Source organism: Plectropomus leopardus, chromosome 2, assembly GCF_026936395.1.
Source record: "Plectropomus leopardus strain MGB_pleo_1.0 chromosome 2, ASM2693639v1, whole genome shotgun sequence".
Taxonomy (NCBI): domain Eukaryota; kingdom Metazoa; phylum Chordata; class Actinopteri; order Perciformes; family Serranidae; genus Plectropomus; species Plectropomus leopardus.
Genome location: NC_142177.1, coordinates 42,703,400 through 42,718,399, shown reverse-complemented (window position 1 = coordinate 42,718,399; position 15,000 = coordinate 42,703,400). Strand labels below are relative to the sequence as shown.

Below are 15,000 nucleotides of genomic sequence, written 5' to 3'. Positions count from 1 at the left end.
TGGTGGCCAACGCACTTTGACAAAGAGGTAAACAACTCGTCCTCGCCGCTCAGGGGACATGAGGACTCATGAGACGTTTATTGGGAAGAAGGTAATGAGCAATGAAAGGCAAAAATGACCCAAAATTAGCAAAAAATTAGTATAAAGTACAACGAAAATACCAAAATGAGTCAAAAAGCAAAACAAAAAAACCTGAAGAAAGTAACATAAAAGTACAAACAATAAGGTAACGACCCGGGAAAAAGGCTTCAAAGTTATGTCAGTTTTTTAACTTAATTTTAACTTTTTAGTCATGATAACCATAAATATATTCTTTCCTTACTTTTTTCTTTTTTCCTAGACATTTGTACCAAGCTTTTAAAAATCATGTTTCCAAATCTACTAATGTCTTAAGATGTGTGTCACTTTTCTGACCAGGTTGCTTATTGCCTGTTTTCGCATGTTTTGGAAGAAAGTAATTAATAAATACAGTAATTTTTTGAGGGTTTAAAGAATAAAACTTTTGTAAAAGGTGGCTGAAAGCAGCTGGAGAACAGTGCTGTCGCTCCAGGTTTTAGAGGGTTAACAATAAAATATTATTCATTGTGTTTTGAATACAGAAACACACAGCACTACATGAAACACTGTTTAAAACAGTGCAGTACACACAGTACTCACAGTACTCACAATACACACAGTACTCACAGTACTCACCCTGAGACCTTCATACAGCAAACAGAGCCCAGCCAGAGGAGACGCGAGAACCGAGAATCAGACAAAAAAACAACCAAAAGAAATCAATCAGAAGATAAAATGTTCGTTTAAGGTGCAGGCCGTCTCCCAGCATGCAGCGGGAGCAGCCACCAGACTTTCTGAAAGCTCTCAGTTTGTCCCCTAAAGTGTCTCTCAGTAGTTTAGTTGGGGCGTCTTTGTGTCCTCCGTCCTCATGTGATCAGTCAGTAACTCTCTCGTGCGGTGCTGCCCAATTACACATCTGATGTGTGTACAAGTCTGTTCGTGTTTATTCGAAAAGATCACAACGCTTTTTGTAACATGATCAAAGTAAGAAATATTTTATAATGCAAAGTATTGTAATACAAATCCTAGAATATTATAGGACCGCAGCACTGCAGAAAACACAGTAACTCATAATTCTGCACACGTCGGTATTAATGTACATTAGAGCAGCTGCAGATTCTGACGAACAAATCCCAAATAAAACGCCGGTGAATGTCCGAATCTTCAAAAACACTGCAAACGTTTGAACGGTTTTAAGAAGACATTTGTCCTAAAGAAGTGTTGCTGAATGAGGCCCGATGACTTTATTTAGTCAACAGCAACAATCTCTGCAGAAATCAGTCAGAAACGCTGATGATTCAGTCAAAACTCGGCGAGAAACAACAAGCTGCATCCAGACAGACGGCGCTGCTCCACGTGTCCGAACGTGTGGTCACTGCGCGTTCCGAAACACGCCGGCTGATGAGAACCTCGCGAAGACTCCGTTTATTTATCCGCGATGCCGATGGTGCTGGTGACGATGCCGATGGTGCTGGTGACGATGCCGATGGTGCTGGTGATGATGCCGATGGTGCTGGTGACGATGCCGATGGTGCTGGTGACGATGCCGATGGTGCTGGTGATGATGACGATGGTGCTGGTGACGATGACGATGACGATGATGTGTTTCTCTGTCAGGGTAAAGACGAGCGCGAGCCCAAAGACGAGAGCGCCGACGAGCGGCTGAGACGGCGAGCGTATGAGCGAGGCTGCCAGAGACTGAAGAAGAGGATCGAAGGTCAGAGCGTCCCCGTCCTGCTCATCTGCAGTACTAATACTGCTCTAAAATACTGCGTCCTACTCATCCTGCTGCTCATCTGCAGTACTAATACACACTGAAATACTGTGTCCTCATTATCCTGCTCATCTGCAGTATTAATATTACACTGAAATACTGCTTCCTCCTCATCCTGCTGCTCATCTGCAGTACTAATACACACTGAAATACTGTGTCCTCATTATCCTGCTCATCTGCAGTATTAATATTACACTGAAATACTGCTTCCTCCTCATCCTGCCTCCTCACAATAACTGTGTACACACAAAATTATGTCCTCGCAGTATCTGTACACACTAAAAATACTACATCCTCACAGTATCTGTTCACACTAAAAATACTATGTCCTCACAGAACCTGTACTACACACCATAAAAAATATACTACGTCCTCACTGTACACACTAAAAATACTGCCTCCTCACAGTAACTGTGTACACACAAAACTATGTCCTCGCAGTATCTGTACACACTAAAAATACTGCCTCCTCACAGTATCTGTGTACACACAAAACTATGTCCTCACAGTATTTGTGTATTAGTATGGTGTAGTAATAATACTTGAACTGAAACAATATATGTACTACAGTGTGGTATTCGTGCTACAGTGTATTATTAGTACTGCAGTGTGGTGTGGGTACTTGTACACGGTGCTGATGTGTGTCTTGTGTTCTCCTCTCAGTGGTTGAAGAGTTGCAGGTTCAGATCCTGAAGTTGTTGCTCAATAACAAAGACAAATCCACAGTAAGTACACATCATACTGGGTTTATTTTACTCTCTGTTACTGTGTATTACTGCATGCTGCTGTCAGGAATCAGTCATATTACTCTCTGGACGTGATTGTCTTTATATGAGGCGAGGCGACTGAACATTTTGAAAATCCAACGATGATTTCTGTTTTCACAGTTTCTTTTTTTTCCCCTTAAATCACCAAAATGTGTTAAAGAAAAAAATAACAACAATTTTAAAGAGGGAAAAAATCAACCGAATCTTTTCTTTAAAAAACAAAACAAAACCAAAAATCGCCAAAAGCTTTAAAAGAAAAAAGCAAGGCCAATTATTTTTTTTAAGAAGACTTGCCTTTATGTTTAATTAAAATGGTAAAGTTTAAATCATTTAAAGCCCTCCTCCTCTAAAGCTAAAATAAAAGCATCCGTCTCTCCCCAGAGCTTGAAAAATGATCTGACACGCCCCCCCCCCCCATAAATAACAAACAGTCCCTAAGTTATATTTAAATATTCAGCTGAATTCATTTTTTGGAATATATATTTAAAAAGCTGTTATATAGTATAATAAAGAACCAAAAAGGACTATCAATCGTTTCGGAGAATGTTTGGTCTTTAAAGTTTGTCTCATCTGTCCCCTCTCTGTCTCTGTCTCTCAGGGTGAAGCCTCTCGATACATTTTCCTCAATAAGTTCAGGAAGTTTCTGCAGGAGAACGCCAGCAACAGAGGGGTGAGGACCAAACACACACACACCTGCTTAAATTTCATTTTTAATTTATTCCACATTAAGACGGCACACACCACGGAGGACGTGATCACAGTAAACTCACATACTTACCAGACTGTTTCATGTCCATCACAAGCACCAACAAGTGCATATTCAGTGGTAATATTACTTCACAGAGTGTACTTATTAATTCAGCATATACCTCCCGCTGCCGGGAAACACACAAGTATGACAAAACAGTGAAAATAAATATATAATATCAAGTAAAGTTAGGAACAAAACATAGAAACAAAAAATTCAAAACAAACAAAAAATAAAATAAATGCAAGGGGAAAAAATAGATTTGATCAATTTAAATAAAAATCTGACTATTTTCAGCTGTAAGCTTGCTGTGATTTTTTCCACATTAACATAAATAAATAAGCATAAATGTAGTCCAGATTGTGTATTTGAGTGTAATCAGTGAATTTGCAGCTCAGCTCCTACAATAAGTCTAAAATACACTGTGGAAACTAAATAGTTACATTCAGACTGTTCAGGTCCAAAAATGCTCCATTGAAACCCATTCAAACTGACATTTTTGATCCCACAGCCATCAGAGCAGAAAAACAGGACTTGTATTATTTCTGGGTGTCATTCTGGGCTTTTGACTCTGAATTTGTCATTTTGACTATTTTCCACCTGATGAGGTCACTTTGACCATATTTGGCATATGGAGGAAATACATGCTATTTCCACTAGGTGACCTGTCACAGTCAATGTAGCTGCTGATCACTGACATATCCCAGACTGTCAGCAGCTACACTCACACACTGACATATCCCAGACTGTCGGCAGCTACACTCACACACTGACATATCCCAGACTGTCGGCAGCTACACTCACACACTGACATATCCCAGACTGTCGGCAGCTACACTCACACACTGACATATCCCAGACTGTTGGCAGCTACACTCACACCCTGACATATCCCAGACTGTCGGCAGCTACACTCACACACTGACATATCCCAGACTGTCGGCAGCTACACTCAGATACATGGAGGATATTGAACATAATTCTTTTTTTTTCATCTAAAAACATGGTGGCATCATGACAAAAACCTGGCATTTAGAGGGTTAAAATTCTGAAATTGAATGAATATTTGATATTTATGATTAGGACTGATATTGGTTAAAAAATAAACTCAATGACAGTAGAAAATCGTATTGATGTATAATCTTTTTTAAAGCTTGATTTTGAAAAACACATTTTGTGCGCAGAGTGATGCGAGTGTGTGTGATATTAAAGCGAGCCTAAAGGGTTAAATACATTCTTCACCCAGTCTCTGCACTGGTTTATACTGGGAGGCTGCAGCTTTACGCTCACAGACGTTATGTTTTTCAGTCTCGAGCAGAATCCTCAGTAGATTTATCATTTTTCTATCTGTCAGATTATTCAGCGTTAAACAAGATTTAGTTTTAATCAAAAGAGTGTGTGTGTGTGTGTGTGTGTGTGTGTGTGTGTGTGTGTGTGTGTGTGTGTGTGTGTGTGTGCAGCACCCTACAGCCTTGTGTCCTCCAGAGTACATGGTGTGTTTCCTGCACCGCCTCATCACGGCTGTGAGGGCGAGCTGGGACGAAGGCAGCAGGAAGAGTCCGAGCAGCATCGGCAGCGACGGTACGACGCCGTGTTTTATTCGTGCGGGACGTCACGGCCGTGTGACACGTCAGACAGGACGGGGACGACGTGCTTTTTAAGTCGTCTAAATCAGCTGTTTAATCCACGATGGGAAACAGAGAAAGGAAGAAGAAAACTTTTTTGGCATTTTTTTTTCTTTAAACTTTTTTTTCTCATTTTCTTGAAACATCTTTGCAGACAATATTTGCCCCAGAGTTTTGGGGAATTATTTCATATCTATATATAAAACTTTTGGGTGATTTTTTTTCCTTTAAAAACATTTGGCATTTTAGTTTCTTTCTTTTAAAATGTTCGGCATTGTTTTTGTTTTCTTGAAACATCTTTGATGATTATTAACAAAAAAAAAAAGTACTCTTTTGGCAATTTGTTTTTCCTTTTCAAATCTTTGGTGATTTTTAAAGAAAAAAGATTTTTTTCCTTAAAATAAAGTCATTGAATTGTCTTTCTTTGAAAGTTTTAGGCATCTGTGAATGAAAAGGTGCTTGACTAGACGCTCTGACTCTCTTCCTCCAGAGGCCTACGTCCCCCCCCAGCTCTTCTACAACGGGAAGGTGGACTACTTTGACCTGCAGAGACTGGGAGGACTCCTGTCCCACCTGAAGAAGACACTCAAAGGTCAGTCTGTCCTCCTCTCAGATGATTCGAGGATCATCTCTGTGGCACTCTGCAGGTCTGAGAAGGTCTGCTGGAGATCAGCGGGACTAGGAAACCGTTAGGACGTTAATTAAGGACCTAAATTGCGATTCATTGGGATTAACCGTTAATGCTGGCAGCCATAAAATATATATATACTTAGAAAAACGTACATGTATATAAAAACTTGGATACTAACAAGAAAATCTTTCCCTCTGCTCAGTGTTTAAGTCCTCTGTACGAGCTGCTGTGATGATCACAGGCTCATTGATTAGTGCTGAGTCATTCTCTCTCAGAGAGACGCAGGAGGAGACGCAGGAGGAGATGCAGGAGGAGACGCAGGAGGAGATGCAGGAGGAGACGCAGGAGGAGATGCAGGAGGAGGCCTCAGGCTGCTTAACACTTTTACTGAGAGTGTTTGAGTCTGTTAGAGTCTGTTAGAGCATCCGGCTGCTGAGACTAGAAGTCACAACATCAGTCTGTCTCTCTGTGTCTTTGTCTCTGTCTGTCTCTGTGTCTCTCAGATGTTCAGACCTGGTGTCTCTCTGTCCTCCGTCTGATCAGATCTCCTCTGATTGGAGGCTCCAGGATCAAACTGAACTTGTGTATTAACATAATCAATAGAAATAATTGATATATTTTCGATGTCTCCAGACGACCTGGCCAGTAAAGCCAACATCATCATCGACCCCGCAGAGATCCAGGCCACGTCCATGGACGACCTGGACGAGGACGAGGAGAGCGGAGCGGCTCAGGTCTGCTCTCACTGTTACATTATATTAATTAACCCTCGGTGGTACGCATTATGATGCATGTTGGTAAAAAAACAAATCATAAAATAGACCTAATGTGAAGACATTTGAAGAAAAAAAAAAAAAAAATATATATATATATATATATATATATATATATATATATATATATATATATATATATAAATGTTTTTTGGTGACATTACCTTGAAGCAACACTGAATCATGATGGTAAGAAATCTGCTGCACCTTTAAAATATGAGTAAAAGTATATACATAACTGTATGGAAAATATTTAAAATAATTGAACTTATCTAGGTTAACTTGCAGTGATTAAAGGAAAATTATGATATTATTATGATGACCTAAATACACAAAAACTGTTGTGAAGGGATTTTATAATGGTACAATGTTTCAAGGCAACATTTGTATTATAGTAATTTTCTGTGAATTAATTTTCTAATTAAGCACATTAAACAAAACATTAAATTAATTAAAATTACATTTTCAGTTAATTAAAAATTAAACTTTACTCATCTATTGTTGTATTGTTGTTAATGTGGCTGAAGTGTGGAGGAAGGCCCCGAAAAACAGGGACACAACACTGCCTTCAGAGAGTCACATTTCTAGATAAATTATATTATATTATATTATATTATATTATATTATATTATATTATATTATATTGTATTATGTCAAATAAAATAAAATAAAATTAAATCATTCATATTTGGAAATGCAGAGCAGCTGGCAGCTGTTTTCTCGTCACTCTCGACCAAAAAGCCAAAGAAATCAGCTGAGTGTCTGACCGACTTTAAACTGGTCCAGCTGCCCGTCTGTAAATATAATTACTGTGAAGTAATCACTGTAAGTTTCACCAGCTGGTAATAACTTTTAATTATTGATAACAAACATTAACACGGGCTGTGTGAAACTGAAGGAGAGCAGGAAAAAAAACCTTTTTAGCATCAGGACAAAAAAAAATACAACCCGAATTAGTTCTGTGTCATTAATAACAACAACAACAACTATGACAATTAATTAATGTAAGAATAACAGTTATGATAATGACAATACATCAGACTTAAAGAGCGCTTTTCACAGAGACGCTGAGGATACAGAGGAGGAAGAAAACTTGTATTATTGTTGTTTAAATAAAATTACAAGGAGAGAATATTTAAACACTCTGGAGGAAATTCAAAAATTAAAATCAGATCTGTAAAACAAAAACGAAAAAATCCAACAATATTTAGAAAGTGGACCAAACATAAATAAATAAAAGATATAGTAATAATATAAAACAGATAAGAGATGTTGGAAATAAATTAGTATGCATCAAATAAATAAATAAAAATAATCTTTTGAAGAAGATTCTTTCTTTTGATAAAATCTTTTTTTTCCTCAATTAAATTTCAAATGTTTTAAGGTCATGAAAGAAAAAGCAGATTTGAATCAAAAGTTTATACAACTGATGAGAGCAGATGATCATGATATGATAATATTATTATTATTATCGTCATCTTATCATCAGAGGCCGTTTGGCGCGGCGGCGATGGGCGGAGCTCTGGCGAGGCCCAGCTGGTTGAGCTCCCCCACTCTGGGTCGAGCGAACCGCTTCCTGAGCACGGCGGCCGTCAGCCTCATGACCCCCAGACGACCCCTGACTCAGCCGGAGAAGGTGAAGGTGCGAACACTCGCCGTGGAGCAGAGGACCGAGGAGGACAGTGAGTACCCTCGCCACGACATCACTGTGACATCATCAGGGGCGTGGTCTCCCCTCTCACCCGCTAACTCTTGTGTCTCCGTCCGGCCTGAAGTCGAGGGTAGTCACGGTAACGACGGCCTGTTGCTGGGGAGACCGCTGGAAGAGCCCGATCAGCCAATCGCAGACAAGTCTCTGCTGGAGATCGTGGACGGCATCGTGATGATGTACAACCTGAGCGTCCACCAGCAGCTGGGCAAGGTCAGTCTGCGTCTGCACTTCCTGTTTACTGACCGCACGTCAGGCCACGTAAAAAAAAACATAATTTACAGTTATTTTTAAAATTATGTAAATACGTTTCATGGTTTTCATATGTATTGTATGTGCAGAGTATAAATTAGTATTATATACGATTAAATTATCTGAATTTAACTAAAGTAATATATACTGAAAAAAGCTGTCATATATTCATGAAAAAGTTTGTCCTCAAAGTCCTGGAAAAGTCCTGGAAAAGTGTGGTTTGTTTGTTGTTTTGTCCCGTTCCTCCAGATGGTGGTGGTTTCAGACGACGTCCATGAATACGCCGTCGCTCTGAAGGACACCGAGGAGAAGATCGCACGCTGTCCCGCCAGAGTAAGATCCGTCTGTCTCACCTCTCTCTGAGCGCTTTCCTAAAAAAAATCCAAACTTTATACAAACAGAGAAAACAACAGAGACAGATCAGCAGTCGTCAGGAAACTTGTTTATAATAAATCACTGAATGCTTGTCCTGTAGCTTCTGTTTCTGCTGACTCACTGTAACTCTACTGATTATCTGCTGTAGTTTAGCCACACTGTGTGTGTGTGTGTGTGTGTGTGTGTGTGTGTGTGTGTGTGTGTGTGTGTGTGTGTGTGTGTGTGTGTGTGTGAGAACTGATGCTGATGTTGACGTGTTGTTGTTGTTGTTTTTGTTGTTTGGAGCTCAGTTGGAGATAATTGGCTGTGCTCCAGTGGACACAGCTGTCAGCCTGCTGGGATCACTGGTCTCATTAGGACACCAGTGTCCCCAGCTCCAGGACTCTCAGAGACTCTCCAGGACAAATATCTGCAGAGCTCCAAACATGCCTGCAGGGTTAAAAAAAAGTGCGCTGGTGGTGCTGTCTGCAGGTCTGGGTCTGGGTCTGCAGGTCTGGGTCTGGGTCTGCAGGTCTTCTGGTCTGCAGGTCTGGGTCTGCAGGTCTGCAGGTCTTCTGGTCTGCAGGTCTGGGTCTGCAGGTCTGCAGGTCTGCAGGGGGGTATTCCAGGAAGCAGGTTATGTGAAAACTCTGAATGTGTCAGCCCTGAGATTAGAGAGACTCTGTTATCTGTTTCAGAAAGACAGTTAAGTCAAACTCTGAGTCAGTTACCATGGTTACGCACTGACACAAATAACACTGCTGCAGTATTCAACTAATTATTATTATTTATTAAACTTTCAGCATTATATAAAAATGAAAAGCTCGGTCTTAAACAGACTTCAGGTAAACTGAAGCACATGGTGCTGATAATAGGCCAACCTCTCCTGACTGCAGGACTCTGACTTCAGCTTCTGTCAAACTTCTGTGCTGTTAATCATTTTTGTCTCGTGTCCTCAGAGAGCGGACATCCTGGACGAGCTCCAGAAGAGCCAGAAGGTTTTCGCAGAGAAGCTGAACCACCTGAGCAGGAGGCTGGCCTGGATCAACGCCACCATCTACTCCAAGGTGCTGCTCGTCCTCCACACGTCTCTCTGTCTCTGTCTCTGTCTCTGTCTCTGTCTCTGTCTCTGTCTCTGTCTCTCTCTCTGTCTCTGTCTCTCTCTCTGTCTCTCTCTCTCTCTCTCTCTCTGTCTCTCTGTTTCTCTCTATCTCTGTCTCTGTCTCTCTGTCTCTCTCTCTCTCTGTCTCTCTGTCTCTGTCTCTGTCTCTGTCTCTCTGTCTCTCTGTCTCTGTCTCTGTCTCTCTCTGTCTCTCTGTCTCTCTGTCTCTCTCTGTCTCTCTGTCTCTCTCTCTCTCTGTCTCTGTCTCTGTCTCTGTCTCTGTCTCTCTCTCTCTCTCTGTCTCTCTGAGAGACGTCTCTGTCTCTCCGTCTCTCTGTCTCTGTCTCTGTCTCTCTGTCTCTGTCTCTGTCTCTGTCTCTGTCTCTCTGTCTCTCTGTCTCTGTCTCTGTCTCTGTCTCTGTCTCTGTCTCTGTCTCTCTCTGTCTCTCTGTCTCTGTCTCTCTGTCTCTGTCTCTGTCTCTGTCTCTGTCTCTGTCTCTCTCTCTCTCTCTCTCTCTCTCTCTCTGTCTCTGTCTCTGTCTCTGTCTCTGTCTCTGTCTCTCTGTCTCTGTCTCTGTCTCTGTCTCTCTCTGTCTGTCTGTCTGTCTGTCTGTCTGTCTGTCTGTCTGTCTCTGCCTCTCTCTGTCTCTCTGTCTCTCTCTCTCTCTGTCTCTGTCTCTGTCTCTGTCTCTGTCTCTGTCTCTGTCTCTCTCTCTCTCTGTCTCTCTGTTTCTCTCTATCTCTGTCTCTGTCTCTGTCTCTCTCTGTCTCTCTGTCTCTGTCTCTGTCTCTCTGTCTCTCTGTCTCTGTCTCTGTCTCTCTCTCTCTCTCTGTCTCTCTTTCTCTCTGTCTCTCTCTCTCTCTGTCTCTGTCTCTGTCTCTGTCTCTGTCTCTCTCTCTCTCTGTCTCTCTGAGAGACGTCTCTTTCTCTCTGTCTCTCTCTCTCTTTCTCTGTCTCTCCGTCTCTCTGTCTCTGTCTCTGTCTCTGTCTCTCTGTCTCTGTCTCTGTCTCTGTCTCTGTCTCTCTGTCTCTCTGTCTCTGTCTCTGTCTCTGTCTCTGTCTCTGTCTCTGTCTCTCCGTCTCTCCGTCTCTGTCTCTGTCTCTGTCTCTGTCTCTCTGTCTCTGTCTCTCTGTCTCTCCGTCTCTGTCTCTGTCTCTGTCTCTGTCTCTCTGTCTCTGTCTCTGTCTCTGTCTTCTGTCTTTTCGTGTGTTCAGTGATTTTTAATGACTTTAATACTGAGTGTTTTTAACGTGATTTTGTAATAATAATAATAATAATAACGATACCATAACTCTGTGTGTGTGTGTCTGTGTGTGTCTGTGTGTGTGTGTGTGTGTGTGTGTGTGTGTGTGTGTGTGTGTGTGTGTGTGTGTGTGTCTGTGTGTGTGTGTGTGTGTGTGTGTGTGTGTGTGTGTGTGTGTGTGTGTGTCTGTGTGTGTGTGTGTCTGTGTGTCTGTGTGTGTGTGTGTGTGTGTCTGTGTGTGTGTGTGTGTGTGTGTGTGTGTGTGTGTGTGTGTGTGTGTGTCTGTGTGTGTGTGTGTCTGTGTGTGTGTGTCTGTCTGTCTGTGTGTGTCTGTGTGTGTGTCTGTGTGTGTCTGTGTGTGTCTGTGTGTGTGTGTGTGTGTGTGTGTGTGTGTGTGTGTGTGTGTGTGTGTGTGTGTGTGTGTGTGTGTGTGTGTGTGTGTGTGTGTGTGTGTGTCTGTGTGTGTGTGTGTGTGTGTGTGTGTGTGTGTGTACAGGAGAAGATGCTGGACGTGTACTGGCTGCTGTGTGTTTGTATTCGGACCATCGAACACGCCGACAACACGGGCTCTCTGTTCGCCTTCGCTCCGGAGTTCTACGTGAACGTGGCGATGAACGCGTACAGCGCCCTGAAGAACTACTTCAGCCCCGCCAACAGCATGGAGGAGCTTCCAGGTGAGACGGAGCGCCACACGCTGACCGCGCAGCAGCCATCAGACCATCATGGAAAACCTGGAGAAGTCCTGGAAATCGGTTTCAAAAACCTGTATTACAAAACATAACAAAACACACATGATGTGTTCAAGGGCCGACGGAAATTTGAAAATCCAACAATAATTTCTGTTTTTAAACTTGATGTCGTTTTTGGTCATTTTTATAGAAAAAATACCTTTCAAAGCAGAAGCCGTGTTTTCCTTAAAAATCAACAAAATCTTTTCAGGAATAAATAAAAAATCGCAAAAACTCAATTTAAAAAAATTCTTACTATTACCAAAAAAACCCAACAAGTTTTTAGAGAAAAAGAATTTCTCAGAAATTTTTCTTTGAATATTGACAGAAATGTTTGAAGAAAAAACACTGCAATTAAAAAAAAATCACCCACATTTTTGAAGAATAAAAATACCACCAATACTTTTTTAATATTTTCCAATAACTTTAAAAAAAAAAAAAAAGCCAACTTATTTTTTTTACAGAAAAGAAAATTCCCCCCAAATTTGCCTTTTTTTTCTCTTTAAAAGTTTTCCAGAATAAAAAAATTGCAGAAAAAATCACCAAAAATCGCCAACCTTTTTATTTTCTTCAAAAGTTGCCCCTAATTTTCAAGAATGAAAAAAAAACTGCCTAAAACATTAATTGAATAATTTAATTTAATAATAATAATACATTTTAAAAAATTACCAAAGAATCTGAAGGGAGAAAAAAACTTTTTTTCAAAAAATCACCAAAAAATTGAAAGCGAAAAAAAATCAATCATCATTATGATAAATACAAAATCCAGAGGCTTAAAAATAATTTAACATGCCTTCTTGTTTTTGCTCCACCCTTCCCCCCTCATAAATAACAAACAGTCCCTAAGTTATATTTTAATATTCAGTTCTGATCCTGTTCTGAATTCATTTTTTCAAAATTATATTTATTTAAAAAGCTGCTTTAAAATGATGAAGAAGAACCGCCTGATGATTTATGGACGCAGCTGTGAGGAGGGTCAGTGAACGCAGCACAGACCGATTTATGGACGCAGCTGTGAGGAGGGTCAGTGAACGCAGCACAGACCGATTTATGGACGCAGCTGTGAGGAGGGTCAGTGAACGCAGCACAGACCGATTTATGGACGCAGCTGTGAGGAGGGTCAGTGAACGCAGCACAGACCGATTTATGGACGCAGCTGTGAGGAGGGTCAGTGAACGCAGCACAGACCGATTTATGGACGCAGCTGTGAGGAGGGTCAGTGAACGCAGCACAGACCGATTTATGGACGCAGCTGTGAGGAGGGTCAGTGAACGCAGCACAGACCGATTTATGGACGCAGCTGTGAGGAGGGTCAGTGAACGAGAGCACGTTCCAGCTGCTCGCTGAGTCCACGAGGACGGGAGCCACGGCGTCCTGTCGGCTTCATAACATCACAACTGTCAGCACAACCTCACACACCTGTCTCTGTCTCTGTCTCTGTCTCTGTGTCTGTGTCTGTCTCTGTCTCTGTGTCTGTGTCTGTCTCTGTCTCTGTCTCTGTGTCTGTCTCTGTCTCTGTCTCTGTGCCTGTCTTTGTCTTTGTCTCTTTCTCTGTCCCCTGCAGGCTACGAGGACACACTGACGCAACTCGCTGCTATCCTCGCCAAACACTTTGCTGATCCACGGATCGTAGGAACAGGTAACACACACACACACACACACACACACAGACACACACACACACAAAAATCACCAAAAAAAGGAAAAAAATGGCCAACATCTTTTCTGTTAAAAATTGGCAATTAATTGTTAAAAATGTGAACTCTGAAGTGTATCCGGTGTTTAACAGACGTCAGTCGATGGCAAGAATCAGCTGTTTTTCCCCCGTCGGCCTCCGTATGTCGCCGTTATAGCCGAAGTGACGCACGATTCACGGACCTGCCAGTGGCTTTGTGTGTGTGTGTGTGTGTGTATGTTTGTGTGTGTGTGTATGTTTGTGTGTGTGTGTGTATGTTTGTGTGTGTGTGTGTGTGATATTAAAGCGGGCACTAAAGGGTTAAACAGAGAAATATAACAGCAGACTGACGTTAACTCATCATAAAACACATTTCATCAAACCCGACAGAAACCAAAAGAAACTGATCCTCCAATCAGCAGCTCCGCTCCAAACGATCGTCCATTAAAATCACACCGTTATTCCTCCCGCTGTCTCCGCCTGTCTCCGCCTGCCGCCGCCTGCCGCCGCCGCCTGCCGCCGCCGCCTGCCGCCGCCGCCTGCTTCATTTTCGATCCCAAACACGGAAAAAACACCGTGAGCAGCTCGGCAAGAAATGTCATGCAAACTGCAGAATGAAAAATGTGCACAAAATACTTTTCTGATGATTAAAATTGTATATTGAAAATTGTTTTACAGAATTATTTAAATTTTCAAACACCGTTTTTTGGCCTTTTCCTTGTTTTTTGTTTAGTAATTTTCAGGTAATGTTTTTTTTTTTTTTTATTTCTTCTTAAATTGCTCGTCGCCTAAAAACATTCTGCCTGTTTGCGAAGGGTTAAAAGAAAGAGGAGCGCCTGTGTTAATATTTTAAAACAAACCTTCAGGATTTCTAAATACCCTGCTAGTACTGTAATACTGTTGTACTGTTGTACTGTAGTGCTGTAATACCGTGGTACTGTAATACTTTGATACTGATGTACTGTGCAGGTGTTGTTGGGAGGAAGGTGTGTGTGTCGTCATTAAAACACGTCTCTGTCCCTCTGTCCTCTCTGTCTCTCTGTCCTCTCTGTCTCTCTGTCCTCTCTGTCCTCTCTGTCCTCTCATCCTGTCTGTCTCTCTGTCTCTCTGTCCTCTCTGTCTCTCTGTCTCTCTGTTCTCTCTGTCCTCTCTGTCCTCTCATCCTCTCTGTCCTCTCTGTCCTCTCTGTCTCTCTGTCCTCTCTGTCTCTCTGTCTCTCTGTCCTCTCTGTCCTCTCTGTCCTCTCTGTTCTCTCTGTCCTCTCTGTCCTCTCATCCTCTCTGTCCTCTCTGTCTCTCTGTCCTCTCGTCCTCTCTGTCCCTCTGTCCTCTCTGTCTCTCTGTCCTCTCTGTTCTCTCTGTCCTCTCGTCCTGTCGTCCTCTCTGTCCTCTCTGTCCTCTCTGTCTCTCTGTCCTCTCTGTCCTCTCTGTCCCTCTGTCCTCTCTGTCTCTCTGTCCTCTCTGTCCCTCTGTCCTCTCTGTCTCTCTGTCCTCTCTGTCCTCTCTGTTCTCTCTGTCCTCTCGTCCTGTCGTCCTCTCTGTCCTCTCTCCCTCTCTGTTCT

General features: G+C 42.0%; 1 protein-coding gene across 5 annotated transcripts in view; it reads left to right on the top strand.

Moving 5' to 3' along the window:
• rnf123 (ring finger protein 123) overlaps positions 1–15,000 on the top strand; it is a 133,537-nt gene that overhangs the window by 14,364 nt on the left and 104,173 nt on the right. For all 5 annotated transcript variants that reach the window (XM_088071110.1, XM_088071115.1, XM_088071121.1 and 2 more), the window contains exons 16-28: positions 1–27; positions 1,675–1,774; positions 2,495–2,556; positions 3,197–3,268; positions 4,807–4,927; positions 5,462–5,563; positions 6,236–6,336; positions 7,865–8,057; positions 8,151–8,296; positions 8,585–8,668; positions 9,649–9,756; positions 11,533–11,710; positions 13,329–13,403. The exon at positions 1–27 is cut by the window's left edge and continues 91 nt beyond it. In XM_088071110.1, the coding sequence (XP_087927236.1) occupies positions 1–27; positions 1,675–1,774; positions 2,495–2,556; positions 3,197–3,268; positions 4,807–4,927; positions 5,462–5,563; positions 6,236–6,336; positions 7,865–8,057; positions 8,151–8,296; positions 8,585–8,668; positions 9,649–9,756; positions 11,533–11,710; positions 13,329–13,403 (1,369 nt within the window). The remainder of the gene's footprint in view (positions 28–1,674; positions 1,775–2,494; positions 2,557–3,196; positions 3,269–4,806; positions 4,928–5,461; positions 5,564–6,235; positions 6,337–7,864; positions 8,058–8,150; positions 8,297–8,584; positions 8,669–9,648; positions 9,757–11,532; positions 11,711–13,328; positions 13,404–15,000) is intronic.